Raw genomic sequence first — 20,015 nt, 5'->3', positions numbered from 1 at the left:
GACACGAGTTATCAGAGCAGTATAAACATTCTGACAATACAGTTTGGAGGGTGTGTGTGGGGGTCGAGGGGGGTTTTGGGGGAGGGGGGTTCATGGTTGAGTTCCTGCACCTATTTCCTGAGAAAGAAAGCCCTTGATGTAGTATAGGTTTCTGTTAGAGTAAGTCAACATATTTAGCTCAGGGCTATGCCTGAGCTGTGTATCTGGGTCAGGGTGACTCCGGGCTGGATGACTCATCTGGCAACACTCTCTGGCTCTTCATCCTGGTCTGAAAGGTTGTAGAAACTTCCAGATCTGGAGGGGGGGAGTTAAGAGGGGCTGCCATGCATATTTACGAGGGCTCAGCCAATCTCCAGTAATCGGCCGACAGGGGGCAGAGCTTACCTCATAAATAGACATGGGCAATGCCAGCAGGGGCAGTCGGTTGGAAGATGGATATTGAATGCTGAGGAGGCTGTCGGTGGCCCCCCAGGGTGCCCCCTAGTCTAGGGGGGTGACCTTGGGGCAGAGCTCAGTGTTGAAAAGGATCCTGCCATAACAAACGGAGGAAGACCGTCCTGAAGGCACGGGAGCAAGGAGAGAGGACAGCAGGAGCAGGTCCGCACTACTGGGAGATATCCTGAGAGTCAGCCGGGTGGGCTGGTGAGTGTCAATCTGGAGGACTGTGGTGGAGAAGTTAGCCTGAAAGGCTAGAAAAAGGGCAGCTGCAGCCAGGAGGGTTGGCAGTGCCTGAATAGGTGGTACTGGGATCAGTAGCTAAAGGAACAAGCTGGACACTGTAATTTTGCTACACAACCATGGGCCTAAAGCCCCGTACACACGTACCGATCGTCGGCCGAACGATCGGCCGTCTTTTGTCCAAGGCTGTCGTGTCGGTTGAAAACTGCAAAAAGACTGCACACGAATTTTGTCGGCCAACAACAGCCGACTGCAGAAGTGATGTCATGTGATGGTTCACTTTCCTTGTCTTTTTTCTTTTCTGAGCATGCCCAGTCTTGCTAATCGGCTGTCTGTCGGCCGAAATCTGTACTGACTGGCGAACAATCGGCCGTTCTGGTGATGGCCAACAAAAATTTTAATGCTTGCACGACAGATTCTGTTCGGCCGAAAATGCGATGTCGGCTGTCGGAAGCATCATACTAACAAGCCTACAATCGGCCGATCGGTCGTCGGCCGACAATCGGTACGTGTGTACGGGGCTTTAGGTTCCTGCCTGTAATGGCCCATGGGTTTTTATCTGACTGAATGACTGTCAGAACTTTACACAGTGATCCAGCTGTGTTCTGCAAGTGTGTGCTGGAGGAAGAAGTGGAGATGTATATTGGGACTGTATATAAGAAAAGTGTCCCTGAAGTTTGGCCAAAGTTAGGTGGGCATCCCATAACCTCCCATCCCTATCCAAGTTATTACCCTCACTAAATAACAAAAAACAAAGTCACGGACTGTTCTCTGTCTCAAGAGTGCCTGTGAAAATTTGGTGTGCCTGGCTGTGCTGGCTGCGGGTCCCAGTTCATCTGCGGTCCTTAAGGGTGTGCACAAACTTTTTATACTGGTTGTGCACATTAAGTGGAAAACAAAAAAAAAAAGGAAAAGAATATATTGGCTACTATAATAACGTGAACTGCTGCAACACAAATGTCTGAATGCTAGACAATAATGAACCGATAAATACAAGAAATGGTGCGCTGTTCCTTTAAATCCTATATCAACCAGTGATATAGCCAATAACGATTGAATAAATGTATTACCAAATATGAGAATATAAAGCGCAAGTGCTAATACACTGTGTAATGTGCAACACAGTATAGCATAGAATCAAAAAATGGGAAATACAATACTCATAAATGAAAAGTCCACTATCATGTGCCAATGAATAAAGTGCTCAGTGCTCCTAGTCCAATGCCCGGCAGAGGGGCTCCAGTGCTGCCAAAAACGTACTCCTTAGTAAGAGAAAAATAACTTCTTACCAGACAGCATGGATCTCAATAACAGAGATCAAAACCAGCCCGCACTCATTAGACATGTCGGTATGACACTCTCATAGCGATCTCAACCCTTCTTTAGATGAAAGCTGCTCACCAGGCGGACATATGTGAAATGCAAACAAGGAGAAGCCTCATAGCGTAAACAGTTGGTATATTTATTAGAATAAAAGAAATTCACTTACAATAAGGCTGTGAACTCCAAGCAGTATCAAAAAATCAAGCCAGTCATGGTGTCACCCGTGCTGCCAGCTGTAATGATGTGCACTCTACCCGACGCGTTTCCCCAAAAATGGCATCTTCTGGGAACAGCGTACCATTTTTCTTTGTTTTTTATAAAACTATTTTTACTTTTTTTTTAGATTAGAAGATTTCACTTGATAGATTGCTTTTATTCATAAAGGACAAAAACACAGTACATAGGAATTGCACTCACACTTTTCCTTTAAGACAATCGCTTTACAGCATCCAACAGGAGCTACTCGCTCCTCCCGTCCCTCTAGATGGTGACTCTGCGGTCTCCTCATTCGCGGCTGCCGCCGCTGTATCCCCGCTCTCCTTCACTTCCTGTGTTGCCTGGTCACCGGATGCCGGTTCTAGTGCGCCTGCGCACTATACCAACGTAATCTACGGCGCCTCAGGAGAGCCTCAGCCAAAGCCGGAGCCACAAGTTGTACGGAGCTGCGAGGAGGGGACCTGAGGAAGGAGGCTCCACCTCCGAAACGCGTTGTCCGTAGTAACAGCAGAGGCAGTGCACCCGTGTCTTGAATCTCCCACCTTGCAGCTCCGTACAACTTGTGGCTCCGGCTTTGGCTGAGGCTCTCCTGAGGCGCCGTAGGACTTAGAGAGGGGAGGCAAATTGACTCTCAAGATTTTTTTTCCCAGCAGATTTGTGTGTCATAGGTTTGCGGCGCATTATGGGTGGTATTTCCCCATCTCATACTGCCATCCGTAGTGCAAACAGATGAGTATGAGGAGGCGAAGTGTCTCCACCGGGGAACGTCCCTTATGTGACTGTGGTGTGCTCAATGACCTCAGACATCAGTGCACTCCATCTCACGCAATGTAGGCTTGCTCTTCTAGGGCGGTAGGCGCAACAGAAATAGGAGTGACAGGAGGACTGAGGACAGACGTTGGGTGTTTGGTGGACCAGTCCGGTGGCGAGTTATGGAAGAAGATAACAACCTTATATAATATTTTCTAAATTTTATATTTACATAAAATAATGGATGTGGGGGCCTTTTAGTGGGCATGATTTTCATTTTATTTTTTTTTGGGGGGGGGGGGGCAGTATTTCATTCTTGGGCCCAGGCAGCGCAATGTCTTGGGCCAGCCCTGGGTGGGAGGCATATTATAGTATTGGCAGGGATCTTATTGATGACAGTATTCACTTACCAGGAGGTTTACACATTAAAGACACGTACCCGTTTTAAAACAATTTTAAATGAGGGAGGTGATTTGAAGTCTTGGATTAGCATTCACCTTATATTCCTAGCAGAGGATATTGCATATTGATGTTATTTACCAGCACAAGGGCACTATTTATAATGGTATTTGAAACTTAAATCACATTATATTTTTTGGCAGCGCATACACACCTTTATTCATTTTACTGGTTTTAGGTGTGTTGCACTTGAAAACCCCTAAAAAATGTAAGGCTTGCCTTAGGCAATGTATGGCATAGCATGTGTTAAAGTGCATACGGTAACACGCTGCAACCCACAGCAAAGGTGTAAAGAGGCTTAATCCAAGTGTGGATTTGGGAAAAAGTGACAGTTCCAGGAAACTGGCAGATGCCAACCGCCTGTTAGAGTCAGGGCATCACATTTACACCTGTCTGCAACTGGCTGAGATTTTTATTTAAATAGTCAAAGAAATGCAGCGTTGGCTGCTCTAAATAAAAGCACGCTGAATGTTCAGAATGATGTAGAACAGATTGTATAGTCTTATGCTACCAAACGTTTTTTCATGACTATTCAAGATTAGGCAAGCACTTCTTACCTAATGTCATCAAATTCAGAAGTATGGCAGCGTGGGCATAAATAATGCATTATACTTCAATATGTCTGACATCTTCAAGCTGACGGAAAACTGAAAATAGAACCTCACTCCTGTGATTAAACACAAAGCGAAGAGACTGGCAGAAGGGGAGTGCAGCACACATCCTGGGAGCCTGGCTCAGCACACCCGGCCAGCTGTACCTGGCTGCCCCTGGGGCTGCATACATAACATGACCACAGTGCTATCCTGGAATCACCTGGCACCGGATACATTGGGCACTTATGTTCTTATCTCTGCTAAATTAACAATACACTTAGAGCGTTGTTCTGACTCTCATCAATATTTAAAAATTCCAATGGCTGAAGAGTTATTAGTCTTGGTTCACACTGCCACGACCTGAAAGTTGCTCGACTTACAGTGTGACTTTGCCAGGCCACTTTATTGTGACTTGATGTAAATTGAAGCAACTTTGAAGCAACTTCAGGGAATGCCTAGGTAATCTTCCTGTAATGTCGGATCTAAATCACATCAATATAGATGAGGATCCCTCTTGGAGGCGACTTCCAATAAAGTCTATGGGCACAAGCCGGATAGAAGTCGCCTTGAAGTAGCCCAGGAACCTTTTCTAGAGTCGGAGCGACTTCAGTAGTGCTAATAAAGGGATTGTAAAGGCAGAAGGTTTTTTTATGCATTCTATGCATTAAGATTAAAAAAAACCTTCTGTGTGCAGCAGCCCCCCTAATACTTACCTGAGCCCGTTTTTATCCAGTGATGTTGCAAGAGTGCCCGGTACTCCCCTCCACAGCATTGCAGTGCAATTGGCTCCCGCTACTGTCAATCAAAATCATTCAGCAAATCAGGAGGGAGAGGAGGTGGGGCCGAGTCCCAGCTATGTCTGAATGGACACAGGGAGCTGTAATTCGGCTTGAGTGCCCCCATAGCAAGCTGCTTGCTGTGGGGGGGCCCAACAGGAGGGAGGAGCTAGGAGAGCCGAGGAGGGACCCGAAAATAGGAGGACCTGGGCTGCTCTGTGCAAAACCAACTGCATAAAGCAGGGAAGTATAACATGTTATTTAAAAAACCAAAACAAAAATGAGACTTTACAATCACTTTAAGAGCCGGTTCACACTGATCCGACTTGTCAGGCGACTTGATCGCCTGACAAGTAGCTCCCAATGCTGTGCAATGAAACCGTTCTAATCAGAGCGACTCAAGTCGCTCCGACTTAGAAAAAGGGTCCTACACTATTTTTTGGCAAAGTCGGAGCGACTTGCATTGACTTCTATTATGAGAAGTCGTTTGCAAGCCGCGATGAAGTCGCGCTGCACGGGCGACTTCAAAGTCGCCCGAAGTCGGGGCGACTTTGAGTCGGATTAGTGTGAAACGGCTCTAAGACAGCTCTCATTCACTAAAATAGGATTTTTTTTATGTCATGCAAATTAGGCTCTCCCAAGTCAAATCCCAAGTCACAGCAGTGTGAACAGAGTCTTAAACCCAAAAACAAAATATAATGTAATATATTGCAACTTCTTAATTTTTTTTTTTTAAAATGGCATTTCATGCATCTTTCTGCACCACAACATGTTACCATGTGGTACATCCCAATACCCTGGGCTGGGTAAAAATGTGGCATGTCCTATGTTTTCCTAGTACACGCCTACAAAGTGCATTGGTGTGAACTGAAACAATGGAACCTTTAGGAAAATTGCCTTTTCTATGCATTGGGGGTGCTTTACAATGTGGTGTGGTACGTATTAACACGTTACAATTCAGTGTAGTACGGTGCAAAATTGAAGTATGCCTTGACATTGTGTTACAGTGTGGTATAGTACATATGGATGCATTCAGATTCAATGTAACACTTTGCAACATTGTAGTACCCCTTGTCATTGTATTGCAGTGTGGTGTTGTGCGTCTTGATGTTGCATTATGATGAGGTGTGGTACATTGTAATAGTGTGGTATGCCTTGCTGTTGTATTACTATTTAGTGTGGTTTGTACATAGCAGCATGTCCTACTTTTTTCAAGTGCAAACCTACGCAGTGCATTCACATGAGCTGAGACAATAGGATCTTTAGCAAATTGCCTTGTTTTGTTACCATTCGGTGTAGTATGTTGCAATGGTGTAGTATGCCTTACCCTTACATTATGATGCAGCATAGTACATCTTGATGTTGCGTTATGATGCAATGTAGTACACCTTGTCATTACCTTATGATGTGTTGTAGTTCATCCTGACATTGATTACAATGTACGTTGCCATGGTGTGGTATGCCTTTGCCTTGCCTAAGTAGCCTTTTACTAATGTAGAACATATTCAGTGTAAAAAAAATGCAGCATGTCCTACTTTCTTCCAGTACACAGCAGCGCATTTGTGTGATCTGAATAAATAGGACATGATGCAAACTGCTTTGTCTGTGCATTGGGACTAGGTTGCTCAGTGCCCAATCCAATGGTGTGAATGGGCCCTAAACAAAAACTTTGGCCAGGAGTTCCACTTTTACATTTTTCAAAATGTATTCTTTATTTTTTTAACAACATTGGGCTGTATACAGCATGGATGATATAAAATTGTACGTATACAGAGGCAGGAGATATAACTGCAGCAAAATCTGGGTACATCTAACATTAGTATGTAGTCCAAACAAGGTATGCCAATAACGTACAGGAGGTACAGCCAGATAGAGTGCAGTAGATTCCTGAAACTGCTGTAACAATTACACCCTCAATTCTTACATTTTTAAAAAAATATAGATTAAAAAAAGGATCAAGGGTAACTGCAATCCCAAACATGGTAACATGAAGGGGCAGTGCTGGGACAAGGCCATTCAGCGCCTAGGGTAAAGATGCCAAATTGCGCCCCTCCCTCTCCCATTCATGATGTGCAAGCTTAACCTCCCTGGCGGTATGATTATGTCAGGAATTCTGTACCAAAAGCGGTACAATTTTTTTCATGTAAATTTGGCGTTATGTATTATAGGCCTACAATTCTTAGTAATTACTGACTTAAACCTGACCAAAACAAGAGTCTAGTAGACATCCCAGATGTGATAAATTTGAAACACAAACGCATGAATTATAATCTAATCAATAATATAATGTTATTATATAATATATATAATAAAATTATATTATTGATTAGATTATAATTCATGCGTTATATATTATATATATGTGTATGTGTGTGTGTATATATATATATATGTATATATATATATATATATATATATATACACACACACATATATATAATATATAACGCATGAATTATAATCGAATCAATAATATAATTATATATATATATATATATATATATATATATATATATACACGTGTGTATATAGGTATATATATACATATATATATATATATATATATATATATATATATATGCATATATATATAATATAAAATTTGTTATATGTTTGTGTTTTGTGCAACGTTTTTTTTTTTTTTTTTTTTAATTTCCCTCCCTAGTTCCGCTCCCATGCAGCATTGCTGCTGCAGGGAACGGAACTAGGAAGTCATCTGACCGACGGACGAGCGGCGGGACTCTCGGCTGGCGGTCACAGCAATGAGAGATCATCGCTGGATCGCCAGGAGAAGGTAAGAGACACCGCTGCGCTCTCTGCACATCTACCCCGAGCGTGACTCAGGGATACCGATCCTAACCTAAAAAATCCACCCCGAGTCACGCTCGGGGATACCGCCAGGGAGGTTAAAGGGTAACGCCCCTTTCATTGGGGGAAAAAATCAGCAAATAAAGAAAAACAATATTGCGTATACAATTGTGACACAAATCATATTGTAATTGAATGTTATTAAAAATGTCCTTTCCTTTTCAATCTGTAGCTGTTGTAATTTTCTGAAAATGCAATGCAATATGGCTACCTGGAGCTGTTCTGTACACAGAATGTATACTGACCACACCCCAGAAACATCATTTCCTGCTTGTCTGATTGGCTCACTGATTTTCCCAGAAGTCTACCTAAGATACAAGTCAGATTTCTGGCATCCACTGCAATAAAAATATCATTTTTGGTGAAATACTCCTAATAGGAACACGTCTAAAGGTATGCAGGCCCAGCAACTTCCCTAATTAGAGCCCTGCAGCTGCCACAGCTGATTGATCATTATGAAACCACTCCCATTTGGCCCACTCAGCACAGAGGCACAGAGGAACAAACAATGATTTCTTCAGAATAACAAAAGGTAGGAATCTGCAACAAAGGATGTTAAAATCCCTGCAATGTACAGAGATCACCCAGAGGGGAATGTTTTTTTTTTTTTTTTTCTAACAAAAGTTGAGTTACGCTTTAAGGGATCCTGTACTCAGCAGTCAGTCACTTGTTAAAATCATTGACGCTGTCATTACTCCTGTCAGCCTTGCAACAGAAAGAAGGCGCCTACATCCCTACATTAAACGCCCAGGGCAACTGCTCCTCCTGCCCACCCTTTCTCCTGGCCCTGGGAAGGGGTTTCAGAAATCACTATGGACTGGGCCGTAAAGTGGGGATTAGTCCCCCAACTGAAAAACAAGGAGGGTTAAGAGAGAGAAAGTGGGGAAGGATGGGGAAGAAGAGGGGCAAACGGCCAGGTAGGTAAACGGTCTCCTAAACTAGAAAGAACCCAGATAACATGATTACAGTATGTAGAGATAAGGCTCCTCTCCTAGCACATTAAATGTGTACTTGGCAGAAGAAAGTCTCACTCAGAAAGCAATTTTTCATATTCAACTGAGATTACATTTTTTTTATTGTTTTTTAACGATAGTGATCCCTGATAATAACTCAATCCAGTCAAAATGTCCTGGTCACAAAGACCTTCATCTATAGTATGTGTGCACCTTTGGTGTCCCTCCAGATAAAAGCCCTGCCATGTGATATAAAATGTCAGAAGAGGAAATGTGAGCCCCGTATGGAGTGACAACCAAGGAGCACAGCGTGACCTCGCCTAACCTCTGTCCTCTGCTTCTCATCTACTACAGCTTCATTCACAGCTCCTCAACCTCTCCCACCCCAGTCCAAGGCATCAGTCTCAGAGGCCCGTGACTCATTCCCCCACCCCAAGCAAGCCTTCACAATTGCTCCCCTGACATGCTATTAGTGACACAAATGCCATATTTTTCTCTGGCGGTGTAAAAATAACACACAAGAAAAATGTCACTCTTAAAACAATGAACACAAGGCAGACAATTCCCACGTATAGCGGTGAGTCACGGGGAAGAAACACGCTTTCACTCCAGAAATCACTCTCAGAGCAGAACCATGGAGGAAACAAAGAATGCGAGGAAAACAAAAACCTATTTATCACACAAGGATTAAAAGTACACTCCAGTCATACATTAAAATGTTGCACTTATTGTAAAGATTCTAATGTTGCATATTAGAAAAAAAAAAAAGAAAGAATCATTTAAAAAAAATGGTGCACTTAACCTCCTCCTGCTGGTTGCCCGCATACTGTATATGGGGCCTCTCCGTGGGTGGGTTCTACTGCTGAGAAGCTGTAAATGTGTGGTCCCACGTAACCACAAAACTGTGCCGAGAGCGCACACCCTGCGCACTCCAGGCGCACACCCTGCGCACTTCCAGCACACGCCCTGCGCACTCCCAGCGCACTCCCAGCACACTCAAAGCACACTCCCAGCGCACTCAAAGCACACTCCCAGCACACTCCCAGCGCACTCCCGGCACACTCCCAGCACACTACCAGCGCACTCCCGACACACTCCCAGCGCACTCCCGGCACACTCCCAGCGCACTCCCAGCGCACTACCAGCACACTACCAGCGAAATCCCAGCACACTCCCAGCGCACTCCCAGCACAGTCACCAGTGGGGACCAGAAAGTTCCAGATGCATACATCTCAAAATAGAATCAGTCAGCCCTTATTGAAAGCTCTAATCAATCTATAATAATTGCATCCATCTATAGCTGAATAGTCCAGCACAATCTACACATTACACCTTATGTAAAAAGGAACTGATACAATGTAATAAAAAGCCAATAAGATATTAATTTGTTTTTAATATCAGTGACCATTGCTATAAATTATTGTCAGCAGCAGGAAATAATGTTCCACTACATTAATATAATCCTAGAAAGATAATAATGTGGCCAACATAAATGGATGAATATAAACATGTATGACAAGTTAGTATCCACTCTCATCCATCCACCCGTCATATGAAAAATCCTCCATTCCACACCTGCAAGTACACATTTCTCTTGTTCTGTGGAGTAGATTGAAATCCAGCCTTTGGGTATAGAATAATAATGTGGAAGGTGTTTAACCAATTTAGGAGATCCTTCTTCACCTGTCAAGACCTGTCCAAATCAAGGTCCATAAAGACATAGCTGAACGAGTTTTGGGTGGAGGGACTTGACTGGACTACACAGAGTCCTGACCTCAACCCAATAGAACACCTTTAGGATGAATTAGAGCGGAGACTGTGAGTAAGGCCTTCTTGTCCAACATCAGTGCCTGACCTCACAAATGCGCACAAATAGTCAAATATTCCCATAGACACACTCCTAAACCTTGTGGACAGTCTTCCCAGAAGGGTTGAAGCTGTTATAGATGCAAAGGGTGGGCCAACTCAACATTGAACCTAATAGATTAAGGCACTATAGTACAGCTTTTCTCAACATTTTTAACTCAGAGGAACCCTTGAAATAAATTTCTGGTCTCGGGGAACCCCTGCTAAAAATGAAAAATATACAACTCATGACATATTAGTGTGACAGTCAGGGGGAAAAATGCTGCTTACAGATAGCTAAAAGGAACAATGGTGTCATTGGAAACTTATCTGAGAGAAAGAAATTGCCCATTGCTCAAAGAACCCCTAGCAACCTCAGGAGGAACCTTTAGGGTTCCACGGAACCTTGGTTGAGAAACCCTGCTATAGTGTATATATATATATATGAAAAATAGTGATATTCTTTAATTGATAACAGTTCAATAATCCTGATAAAGACCAGCATTGGCAATAGCATCCAAGACTTACATAGAGATGTAATTGAGCGGCTGAATCACTTTACAGCTGCCCGAATCCCTTCTGCACAATAGTTGACCCCTGTGGAGAAAAGGTAAACAAACTCTTGGATGCTATAGCGGCAGGGAGTTTGTTAGTTACATTGCTGGCAATGAAAGGGTTCAAGTAGTTTCCAAACTGACCCTAATCTCTCCCTATGCACTTTGTGAGATTTCCCTTTCCTTCCCTTATAGCAGATTCCTGTACAATGTGTATGACTGCTCTGTGCCCCCATTTTATATGGGGGAGCTCCCCTTATTGGACTTTCCGAGAATGCTGGCCATGGTTCAAAGACCATGTAATGCATTATCGCATAAAATTTCTCTCCTGGGCCACAAAGTTTCTGCCCATTTTGAATCTGCAGGATTTGCCTTGAACCCATGGTAGCGGAGACCCCAAACCACATTCCTAGGCAGCAGTGCTTCAGCCTTGTCTTGCATTCAATGATCCAAGGATCCTCCTCTGCGGTCTCCAAGCTTTCTTCAGAAAGTAGACAATGATTACATTGGTGATTTAGTCAAGGGCTGTCCACATCCGTTCAGAACTAAGAAAGACATTTTTGGATGGACATTCCCATTTACAACAGCATCATTCACTTTTCTGTATTGTAGGAATAGACTTACCCTTTTGCGTAGGTTGTAGGTCAAAATCAGGTTTCGGGAAAAGGAGTGTGAAAAGGCAGTGTAGAAGTCTAGGACTTTTTGTAAGGCATCTCTCTTAATGACATGAAGATCACAGTAGGTCAAAGCTCTGACGTTGGCGCAGGATGGTGCGAGAGTGGTCTCCTTCCAAAATATGTCTCCAAACACATCACCCTTACCTATAGAAAACAACAACACACAAGTTACTTTTTATAAAGTCCAATTGCGGGGATCAAAGTTAGACCATTGAAGAGTGACCAATGCTATCCAGCAAACACCACAAATACTCCAAAATATGTAAAAATGAAAATAAAAAAATCTTACTAATGTGAATAATGTTTTGAAAACCTTATTTCTATATATTGTTTGTAATTCTGTAATGTGAAGAGGAGCAGCCATGTTTGCTGAGCACTTGGTCAGGCTCTGCTGCCTGCTTTGCAGTGCTGCACAACAGTTGTGCTTTACTGCTCTCACATTTTAATGCTATGAGTCAGCTAACTTTCCAAGGCCTATTCACATATGTGAGTCATGTTGAATGTGCATTTATCCGTGCAGTTTTTGCATGTTTTAGTTCAACACGCATTGGGCAGTCCCTTCACTTAAATGGTCTGCACTATGCGCAACAAACGTGCCAAGGAAGCTCCTGCACCTTTGCGGGCATTGAGCTTCACACATTTTGCCACGTGACAAAACACGCATTTGTTAGCCGCAGATGTGAATGGGGCTTTAGAATAATGCACTCTAGACATGATGAAAATGTGCATTTGTTTGTTTAGATTCAGTAATCTAGTTACTTTGTTTGGTTTAATTCAACTTATTCGTTCATTTCATATTCAGGATTTGTATTCAGAATTTGTTTTATGTCTTTTTCGAATTTTCTTTGAATTTACCAATTTCCGTTCGAATCGTTAAAATTTATAATCGGTCAAACCAAAAACATTCGGTTTTTTTTTTTAATCGAATGTGGCAAAGTGAACAAACAAAAGAAAATCTTCAAATGATTACAATGACTCTTTAACCACTTGCCGACCGCCGCACGGCGGCGGTCAGCCCCTCCTGGGCAAAGTGACGTATATATACGTCACTCGCCAACGAGCCAATAGTGGGCGAGCGCGCGCCGTCGGAGGCGCGCTCCAGCCCCCACTCGTTCACTGTCATCCCCGCGAGAGTGACCGGCGGCTCGGATGTCCGCCGGCCACCCGCGATTGTCCGCTGCAGAGGGAGAAAGGCAGGCGGCTGATGTAAACAAAGCCGCCTGTCATTCTCCCCTGTGTAACTGCAGAGATCATACGATCCTGCTGTGTAGGATTGTATGTCTCTGTGGTTACATGAAAAGCCACACCCCTTTACAGTTAGAAGCACGCCCCTAGGGACACATTTAACCCCTGCATCTCCAATAAAGTTAACCCCTTCCCTGCCAGTGTAATTTTTACAGTAACAGTGCATATGTATAGCACTGATTACTGTAGTAATGTCACTGGTACCCCCAAAAGTGTAAAAAATGTCAGTCAAGGGTCCGATCTGTCCGCTGCAATGTCGCAGTCCCGTAAAAAAAAAAATCGCAGATCGCCGCCTTTACTCATTAAAAAAAAAAAAAAAAAATCTTTCCCTTAGTTAGTAAACGCAATAACTTTTGCGCAAACCAATCAAAATACGCTTATCGCGATTTTTTTTACCAAACATATGTAGCAGAAAACAAATTGGCCTAAAATGTTAAAACATTTTGATCTTTACATTTTTTTGGGGGGGATTTCATATAAAAAAAATGTGAAAAATATTGTTATTTTTTCAAAATTTTCGCTCTTTTTTTGTTTATAGCGCAAAAAGTAAAAATTGCACAAGTGATCAAATTACCACCAAAAGAAAGCTCTGTTTGTGGGGAAAAAAAGGACGTCAATTTCATTTGGGTACAGCGTCGCACGACCGCGCAATTGTCCGTTAAAATCACGCAGTGCCGAATCGCAAAATAGGCCCTGGTCAGGAAGGGGGTAAAATCTTCCGGGGCTTAAGTGGTTAAATAATCTTTGGCTTAACAAAAACAACATTATTTCAAAATGGTACTCTAATAGCCCACACAGTCTTTGATTTCAGTTCGAATTTGACTGGAATTCGATATAAAATTCGATTTGAATTTCAATTCAAATTTTGTTTTGTTATTCTGAGTATTCCGTAAACTTTTTTTTTACCAAAAATATGTAGCAGAATACATATTAGCCTAAATTGATGAAGACATTTGATTTTTTACATTTTTTTACTGAATGTGTCTTATAGCAGAAAGTAAAAAATATTGTTTATAGCGCAAAAAATAGTAAAAGGCAGAGGTAATCAAATACCACCAAAAGAAATATTGGAGGGGGAGGGGTACCGCGCTTCAGGGAAGTGGTGTAAATCAATCAGTATTAAATATTAAAAAAACACTGCCCCTTTTAGAGAATATAGAGCAAGGTATAATTTTGTAGTACTTTGTATGGAAGTTAGTATTGATTACAAGAAAAACAATAAAATACTTTCCTCACAGCCAGCAGCAATAGACCTCACCCCAGCAACAAGAGATCTCCCAGTAGCCAGTATCAATAGACTCTCCAGCAGTCAGAAACAGTAGACCCCTCCCTAAACAGTAGATCCCTTCCAGCAACAATTGACCCTCCTGTAACTAAAGACCCCCCCCACCTGCAACAATAGATTGCCATGCAAAAATAGATCCCCTCCAGCAACAATAGATCCCCCAGCAGCCAGCATCAGTAGACCTTCCATCGCACCCCAGCACCCTTTGCCATTGCATATATTTAGCGCTGGAGGTGCCGGACTGCGTTCCCCCGCGTTCCTGCTGAAAAAAGCCCTGGTTGTCATACAGGCTGACTTCAATAATAGAAGGAGGGGGGCAAGTAGTTTACAGAAGAAAGATAACATTGTTTGTGCTTACAGTTCATCTCATTGGAAATGACAAGGAGACAGCATTGCTGACAGGATCAGCATGTATTTTCTGTACTTGCTAACATTTTCTTAACCTGAAAAATGCAAACTATAGCAACTACCACATCTAGGGAGAGACTAGTACCCTGCAATATATTATTATACCATTTCTGTTCTTGGGTTTAGATTTTCTTTGAAACATCAGGCTTTCTGTATTTAACAAATGCCACAGAGCTTACAGCGGGTTTGAATTAGGGTTCGACCGATTATCGGCACCACCGATACATCGGGGGCCTATATGCATTTTCCCCGATATATCGGAATCGGCCCCTGAGGTTATCCATATTGCCGATATTTCGGGAAAGTGCTTGTACCGGAGTGATGCCTGCAGCTAGAGGCATCACCCCGGTACCGGCGTCCATAGCTGACAGTTGGCTGTCTTGTAATGACAACCAATGTGGCTGAGAAGCCGCTCAGCTGTCATTACAAGGAGCGGGAGGGGACGTCCCCCCCCCCTCCCGCCGCCTTCCATGGCTCGCCCGGGGCTCCCGTCCCACCGGGAGACCCAGTCATCCTACCTGCACGGCTGTCGAAGACCCGATCAAAGCCGCATTTGGCTCTGATCGGGTCTCCATGCAAAAAACCGGAAGTGATGTCATGACATCACTTCCGGGTACTCTGCACCAGATTCAAAAAGCTGACAGCATTCAAAACAGCCAAACTTGGCGTTTTGAATGCTTTTCGGTGCTGAGGAGGGGTTTGGGGTCTTTTAGACCCCCAGATCCCTCCACAAGGAGAACCTGGTAAAAAAATAAAAAAAACATTTTTTTTACATGTCCGAAAATATCGGCCGATATCGATATCCGATGACCAAAATATCGGTATCGGCATTAAAAACAACGATATCGGTCGATCACTAGTTTGAATATCTCTAAGCATCAGACAAGAAAAAGGGGTTACCAGACCAAAGGTCTACCCACAAAGTGGCAGACTGGAACACTACAGCAAAGTCTTCATGGATAAGTGGTATTGTCATCAAAAGGGGTTGTGTTGGCAAAATCTTTTAGGCGTCAGTTAAGGGTAAACATTGCGGCCAGGGATGTGTGTATTTTATACATCTTCCTATCATTGGACACATTTTATTGGCATTGATACAGAGTAATATAATTTCAGGGAAGAAAGGAGGTAAGCTGTGTACAGTGGTGATCGAAAGTTTGGGCACCCCAGGTAAAAATTTGTATTAATGGGCATAGAAGAAGCCAAGGAAAGATGGAAAAATCTCCAAAATGCATCAGGCTTGTCTATTTGTTCATTTGCAAAGTTCAAACGCTGATTTTTGTGGTGAGGACGTAGAAGAGGTTTTCTTCTGATGACTCTTCCATGAAGACCATATTTGTACAAGTTATCTCTTTATAGTGGAATAGTGTACCACAACTCCAGTGTCTGTCAGATCTTTCTGGAGGGATCGTGCAGTCAAACGTGGGTTTTGAATTGTTTTTCTCACATTCCTGCGAGCTGTTCTGTCTGATATTTTTCTTGGTCTTCCAGATCTTGCTTTAACTTCCACTGTTCCTGATGACTGCCATTTCTTAATTACATTCCGAACAGAGGATATTGACATCTGAAAATGCTTTGCTATCTTCTTATAGACTTCTCCAGCTTTGTAAGCGTCAACTATTTTCAGTTTCAGTTTTCTAGACAACTGCTTAGAAGATCCCACGGTGCTGATTGTTGGGGCAAGGTCAGATGAGTCTGGGCATTTAAAACCTTTGAGATTGACATCACCTGGTCTTCCCAGACGATGATTGAGAACAATCCATGACACTGACAGGTCTCAGCCTTACAAAGGGGGCAGTGCATGCTATAAATTCTGCAGGGTGCCCAAACTTTTGCAGACACCATTTTTTTTGTTTTCTGTGATTTTGAAAGTGTCAATGATGGAAATAAAATCTAACTTTTGTTTGCATATTATAAGAATATCTAATCTGTAATTTGATGCCTTTTGGAGATTTTTTCCATCTTTCCTTGGCTTCTTGCCAATTAATACAAATTTTTACCTGGGGTGCCCAAACTTTAGATCCCAACTGTATGTGTAGAGCATATTGCAGTATAAAAAAAGGAAGCAGAGTGCTGCTTTTAGGATCCAATTACATGCAGCCTGTTCATTTTGGTTTTGTCTCTCCCTCAGGTTTTGTCTCTCCCTCAGTGAACTCTAGCAAAATACAAATAATTCTCAATAATAATGACAGCGTTAAATCTATTTCTGTTTCTGCATGTCTATGTGTTTCCTGCTAACTCACTGGAAGATAAAATTCCAGGTTAAAAGTGTGCCCTCATCATGTCACAACCCCTTTAATATTGTATTTATTATAATTATATGTTAGACTTGTTAAAGCTTTTGCTTAGAAAAGTGGAAGGGGGGTCATGATTTAGATAGAATAATTGCATACTGTTTGACAAACAAATTATTACTTTAATTATATTCGATTCAAGAGACGATTGGCAATATATAAAGACAAGCTTTCATTTCTATATTAAAATTTGCAGTGACGAGAAGGGACAGACTCCATGGACCTCCAGGTCTTTCTCTGCTGTCACTCTTCTGGGTTTCTAAAATATGTATATATGAACTGTTTTACCTGTCAAATGTCTTCACTCTTTAAAGGTATTATTCGACATTGCCTCATTCTCTTGTTATATAGGTCTTTTGTAGCTCTCTGTACAACATGATTCAGACTTGGACAGGTAGAAGCAGCTCTGCAAACCAAGCAAAACAGAGCATAGAGCTGACCCCATCAGTGTATTGCTGCTCCTTCATTATCCAATGACAGGTTGGGGAGAAGCTTGTCCAAGCAGTATTGCTATAACTACATTAGAAAAAAGTGAGGTCGGGTCCAGGCAATACTGTCTGGATTAAAAAAATAGGCTAAAAAAAATTAAAAATTTTAGGCACTTTACATGGATATTTCAGCTGTTAGATTTCACTTTATGCAATGTAGTCTGGTGTAGGCAGGTGTATGCCACCAATGTGGAAAAGTGAGGCAACCACCTCAGGTGGAATTCAGTGAAGGGCAGCACTGAGACTGGAATATCTATACCGGACACTCTGTCCCCTCTGCAGCTCATTAACGTTGCCTGTCCTAAGGGCAGTGTTATGGAGCTGGTTGTTAGAAAAGCTAGCAGCTGGGCTTCACAGCAACAGGAAGCCTGCACTATAACAACCAATGACGACGTATGGCCCAACTGCCTGCATCCTAGTAACCAATGGCAGCATCCTAGCAACCAAAGGGGGGAAATAGCAAAAATGGGGGGCACCCAGATTGGCCAAGGGACACAGTATAACAGGATCACCAGAGCCATACACTATATTACCAAAAGTATTGGGACGCCTGCCTTTACATGCACATGAACTTTAATGGCATCCCAGTCTTAGTCTGTAGAGTTCAATATTGAGTTGGCCCACCCTCTGCAGCTATAACAGCTTCAACTCTTCTGGGATGGCTGTCCACAATGTTTAGGAGTGTGTCTATGGGAATGTTTATATTTGGAAGGCCAGGCATGGATGTGGACAAGAAGGCCTGGCTGCCAGTCTCCACTCTAATTCATTCCAAAGGTGATCTATCAGGTTGAGGTCAGGACTCTGTGCAGGCCAGTCAAGTTCCTCTACCCAAAACTCGCTCATCCATGTCTTTATAGACCTTGCTTTGTGCACTGGTCCAAATCATTTGGTGGAGGGTGGATTATGTTGTGGGGTTGTTTTTCAAGGGTTGGGCCTGGAGCCTTAGTTGAAGTGAAGGGAACTCTTACGGTGTCAGTATACCAAGACATTTTGGACAATTTCAAGCTCCTAACCTTGTGGGAACACATTGCCCCTTCCTCTTCCAACATGACTGCCAGCAGAGCACAAAGCAAGGCCCATAAAGACATGGATGAGCGAGTTTGGGGTGGAGGAACTTGACTGGCCTGCACAGAGTTCTGACCTCAACCCCGATAGAACAGCTTTGGGATGATTTAGAATGGAGACTGTGAGCCAGGCCTTCTCGTCCAACATCAGTGCCTGACCTCACAAGTGTGCTTCTGGAAGAATGGTCAAATATTCCCATAGACACACTCCTAAACCTTGTGGATAGCCTTTCCAGAAGAGTTAAAGCTGTTATAGCTGCAAAGGGTGGGCCAACTCAATGTTGAACCCTACGGACTTAGGCTGGCCATACACTATACAATTTTCTTATTCAATTTCCTTTAGATTTACCTTAAACTATGTAGTGCAAGGGCCTGCCTGATTGCATACAAATTGAAAGTGTTTAGGTTTGACCCTATATTACATGGTTTTGGTAAATCTAAAGGAAAGTTGAAGAAGAAAATTGTATAGTGTATGGCCAGCCTAAGACTGGGATGCCATTAAAGTTCATGTGCTTGTAAAGGCAGGCGTCCCAATACTTTTGACTACATAGTGTATCTTGAAACATTTATTCTCAAAAAATGTTCTTGACGCGGGAGTACGTATCTGGAGAGTTTGTAAATAATGAAACATTTGTTGTTACCAAAATATATCATATTATTTTCATTTAGAAATGTTTATACACAAATATAAACTCAATATTGAACCCTACAGACTAAGACTGGGATACCATTAACCGCTTGCCGACTGCCGCAAGTAAATTTACTGCGGCGGTCAGCCCCTCACAGGCAAAGTGACGTTAATTAACGTCACTAGCCTGGGAGGGTCTGGGGAGCGAGCGCGCGCCGCCGGAGGCGCGCTCCCGCTCCCGCGCGGTCACGGACCCCCCCGCGCGTGTGACCGGCGGACCCGATGTCCGCCGGTCACTTGGCGATCGTCGGGGGAGAGAGAGAAAGTCAGGCAGCTTGTGTAAACAAGCCACCTGTCATTCTCCTTGGTGTAAAAACACTGATCACACGGTTCTACTATGTAGAACCGTTGATCAGTGTCCTTACACCTCAAGTCACAGCCAATCACAGTAAGAATCACGCCCCTAGGGACACACACAGCCCCTCCCTCTCAAATAAAGTTAACCCCTTCGCTACCAGTGTATTTTTACAGTAACAGTGCATATTTATAGCATGATTCTTACTGGGATCTTTCCCTTTGTTAGTAAACGCGATAACTTTTGCGCAAACCAATAAAAATACGCTTTTTGCGATTTTTTTTTACCAAACATATGTAGCATAAAACAAATTGGCCGAAAATGTTAAAACATTTTGATTTTTACATTTTTTTGGGGGGAATTTCATATAAAAAAATTTGAAAAATATTGTTATTTTTGCAAAATTTACGCTATTTTTTTGTTTATAGCGCAAAAAGTAAAAAGCGCATAGGTGATCAAATACCACCAAAAGAAAGCTCTGTTTGTGGGAAAAAAAGGACGTCAAATTTGTTTAGGTACAACGTCGCACGACCGCGCAATTGTCCGTTAACCTCACGCA

At 42.8% G+C, this 20,015-nt stretch overlaps 1 protein-coding gene across 3 annotated transcripts in view; it reads right to left on the bottom strand.

Moving 5' to 3' along the window:
• Window positions 1-20,015, bottom strand: part of KCNH1 (potassium voltage-gated channel subfamily H member 1) — a 529,531-nt gene that overhangs the window by 127,463 nt on the left and 382,053 nt on the right. For all 3 annotated transcript variants that reach the window (XM_082249762.1, XM_082249763.1, XM_082249764.1), the window contains one exon: window positions 11,640-11,836. In XM_082249762.1, the coding sequence (XP_082105888.1) occupies window positions 11,640-11,836 (197 nt within the window). The remainder of the gene's footprint in view (window positions 1-11,639; window positions 11,837-20,015) is intronic.

This window comes from Pelophylax lessonae (assembly GCF_965119305.1).
Source record: "Pelophylax lessonae genome assembly, chromosome: 3".
Taxonomy (NCBI): domain Eukaryota; kingdom Metazoa; phylum Chordata; class Amphibia; order Anura; family Ranidae; genus Pelophylax; species Pelophylax lessonae.
This window is presented reverse-complemented; position numbering and strand designations above follow the sequence as displayed.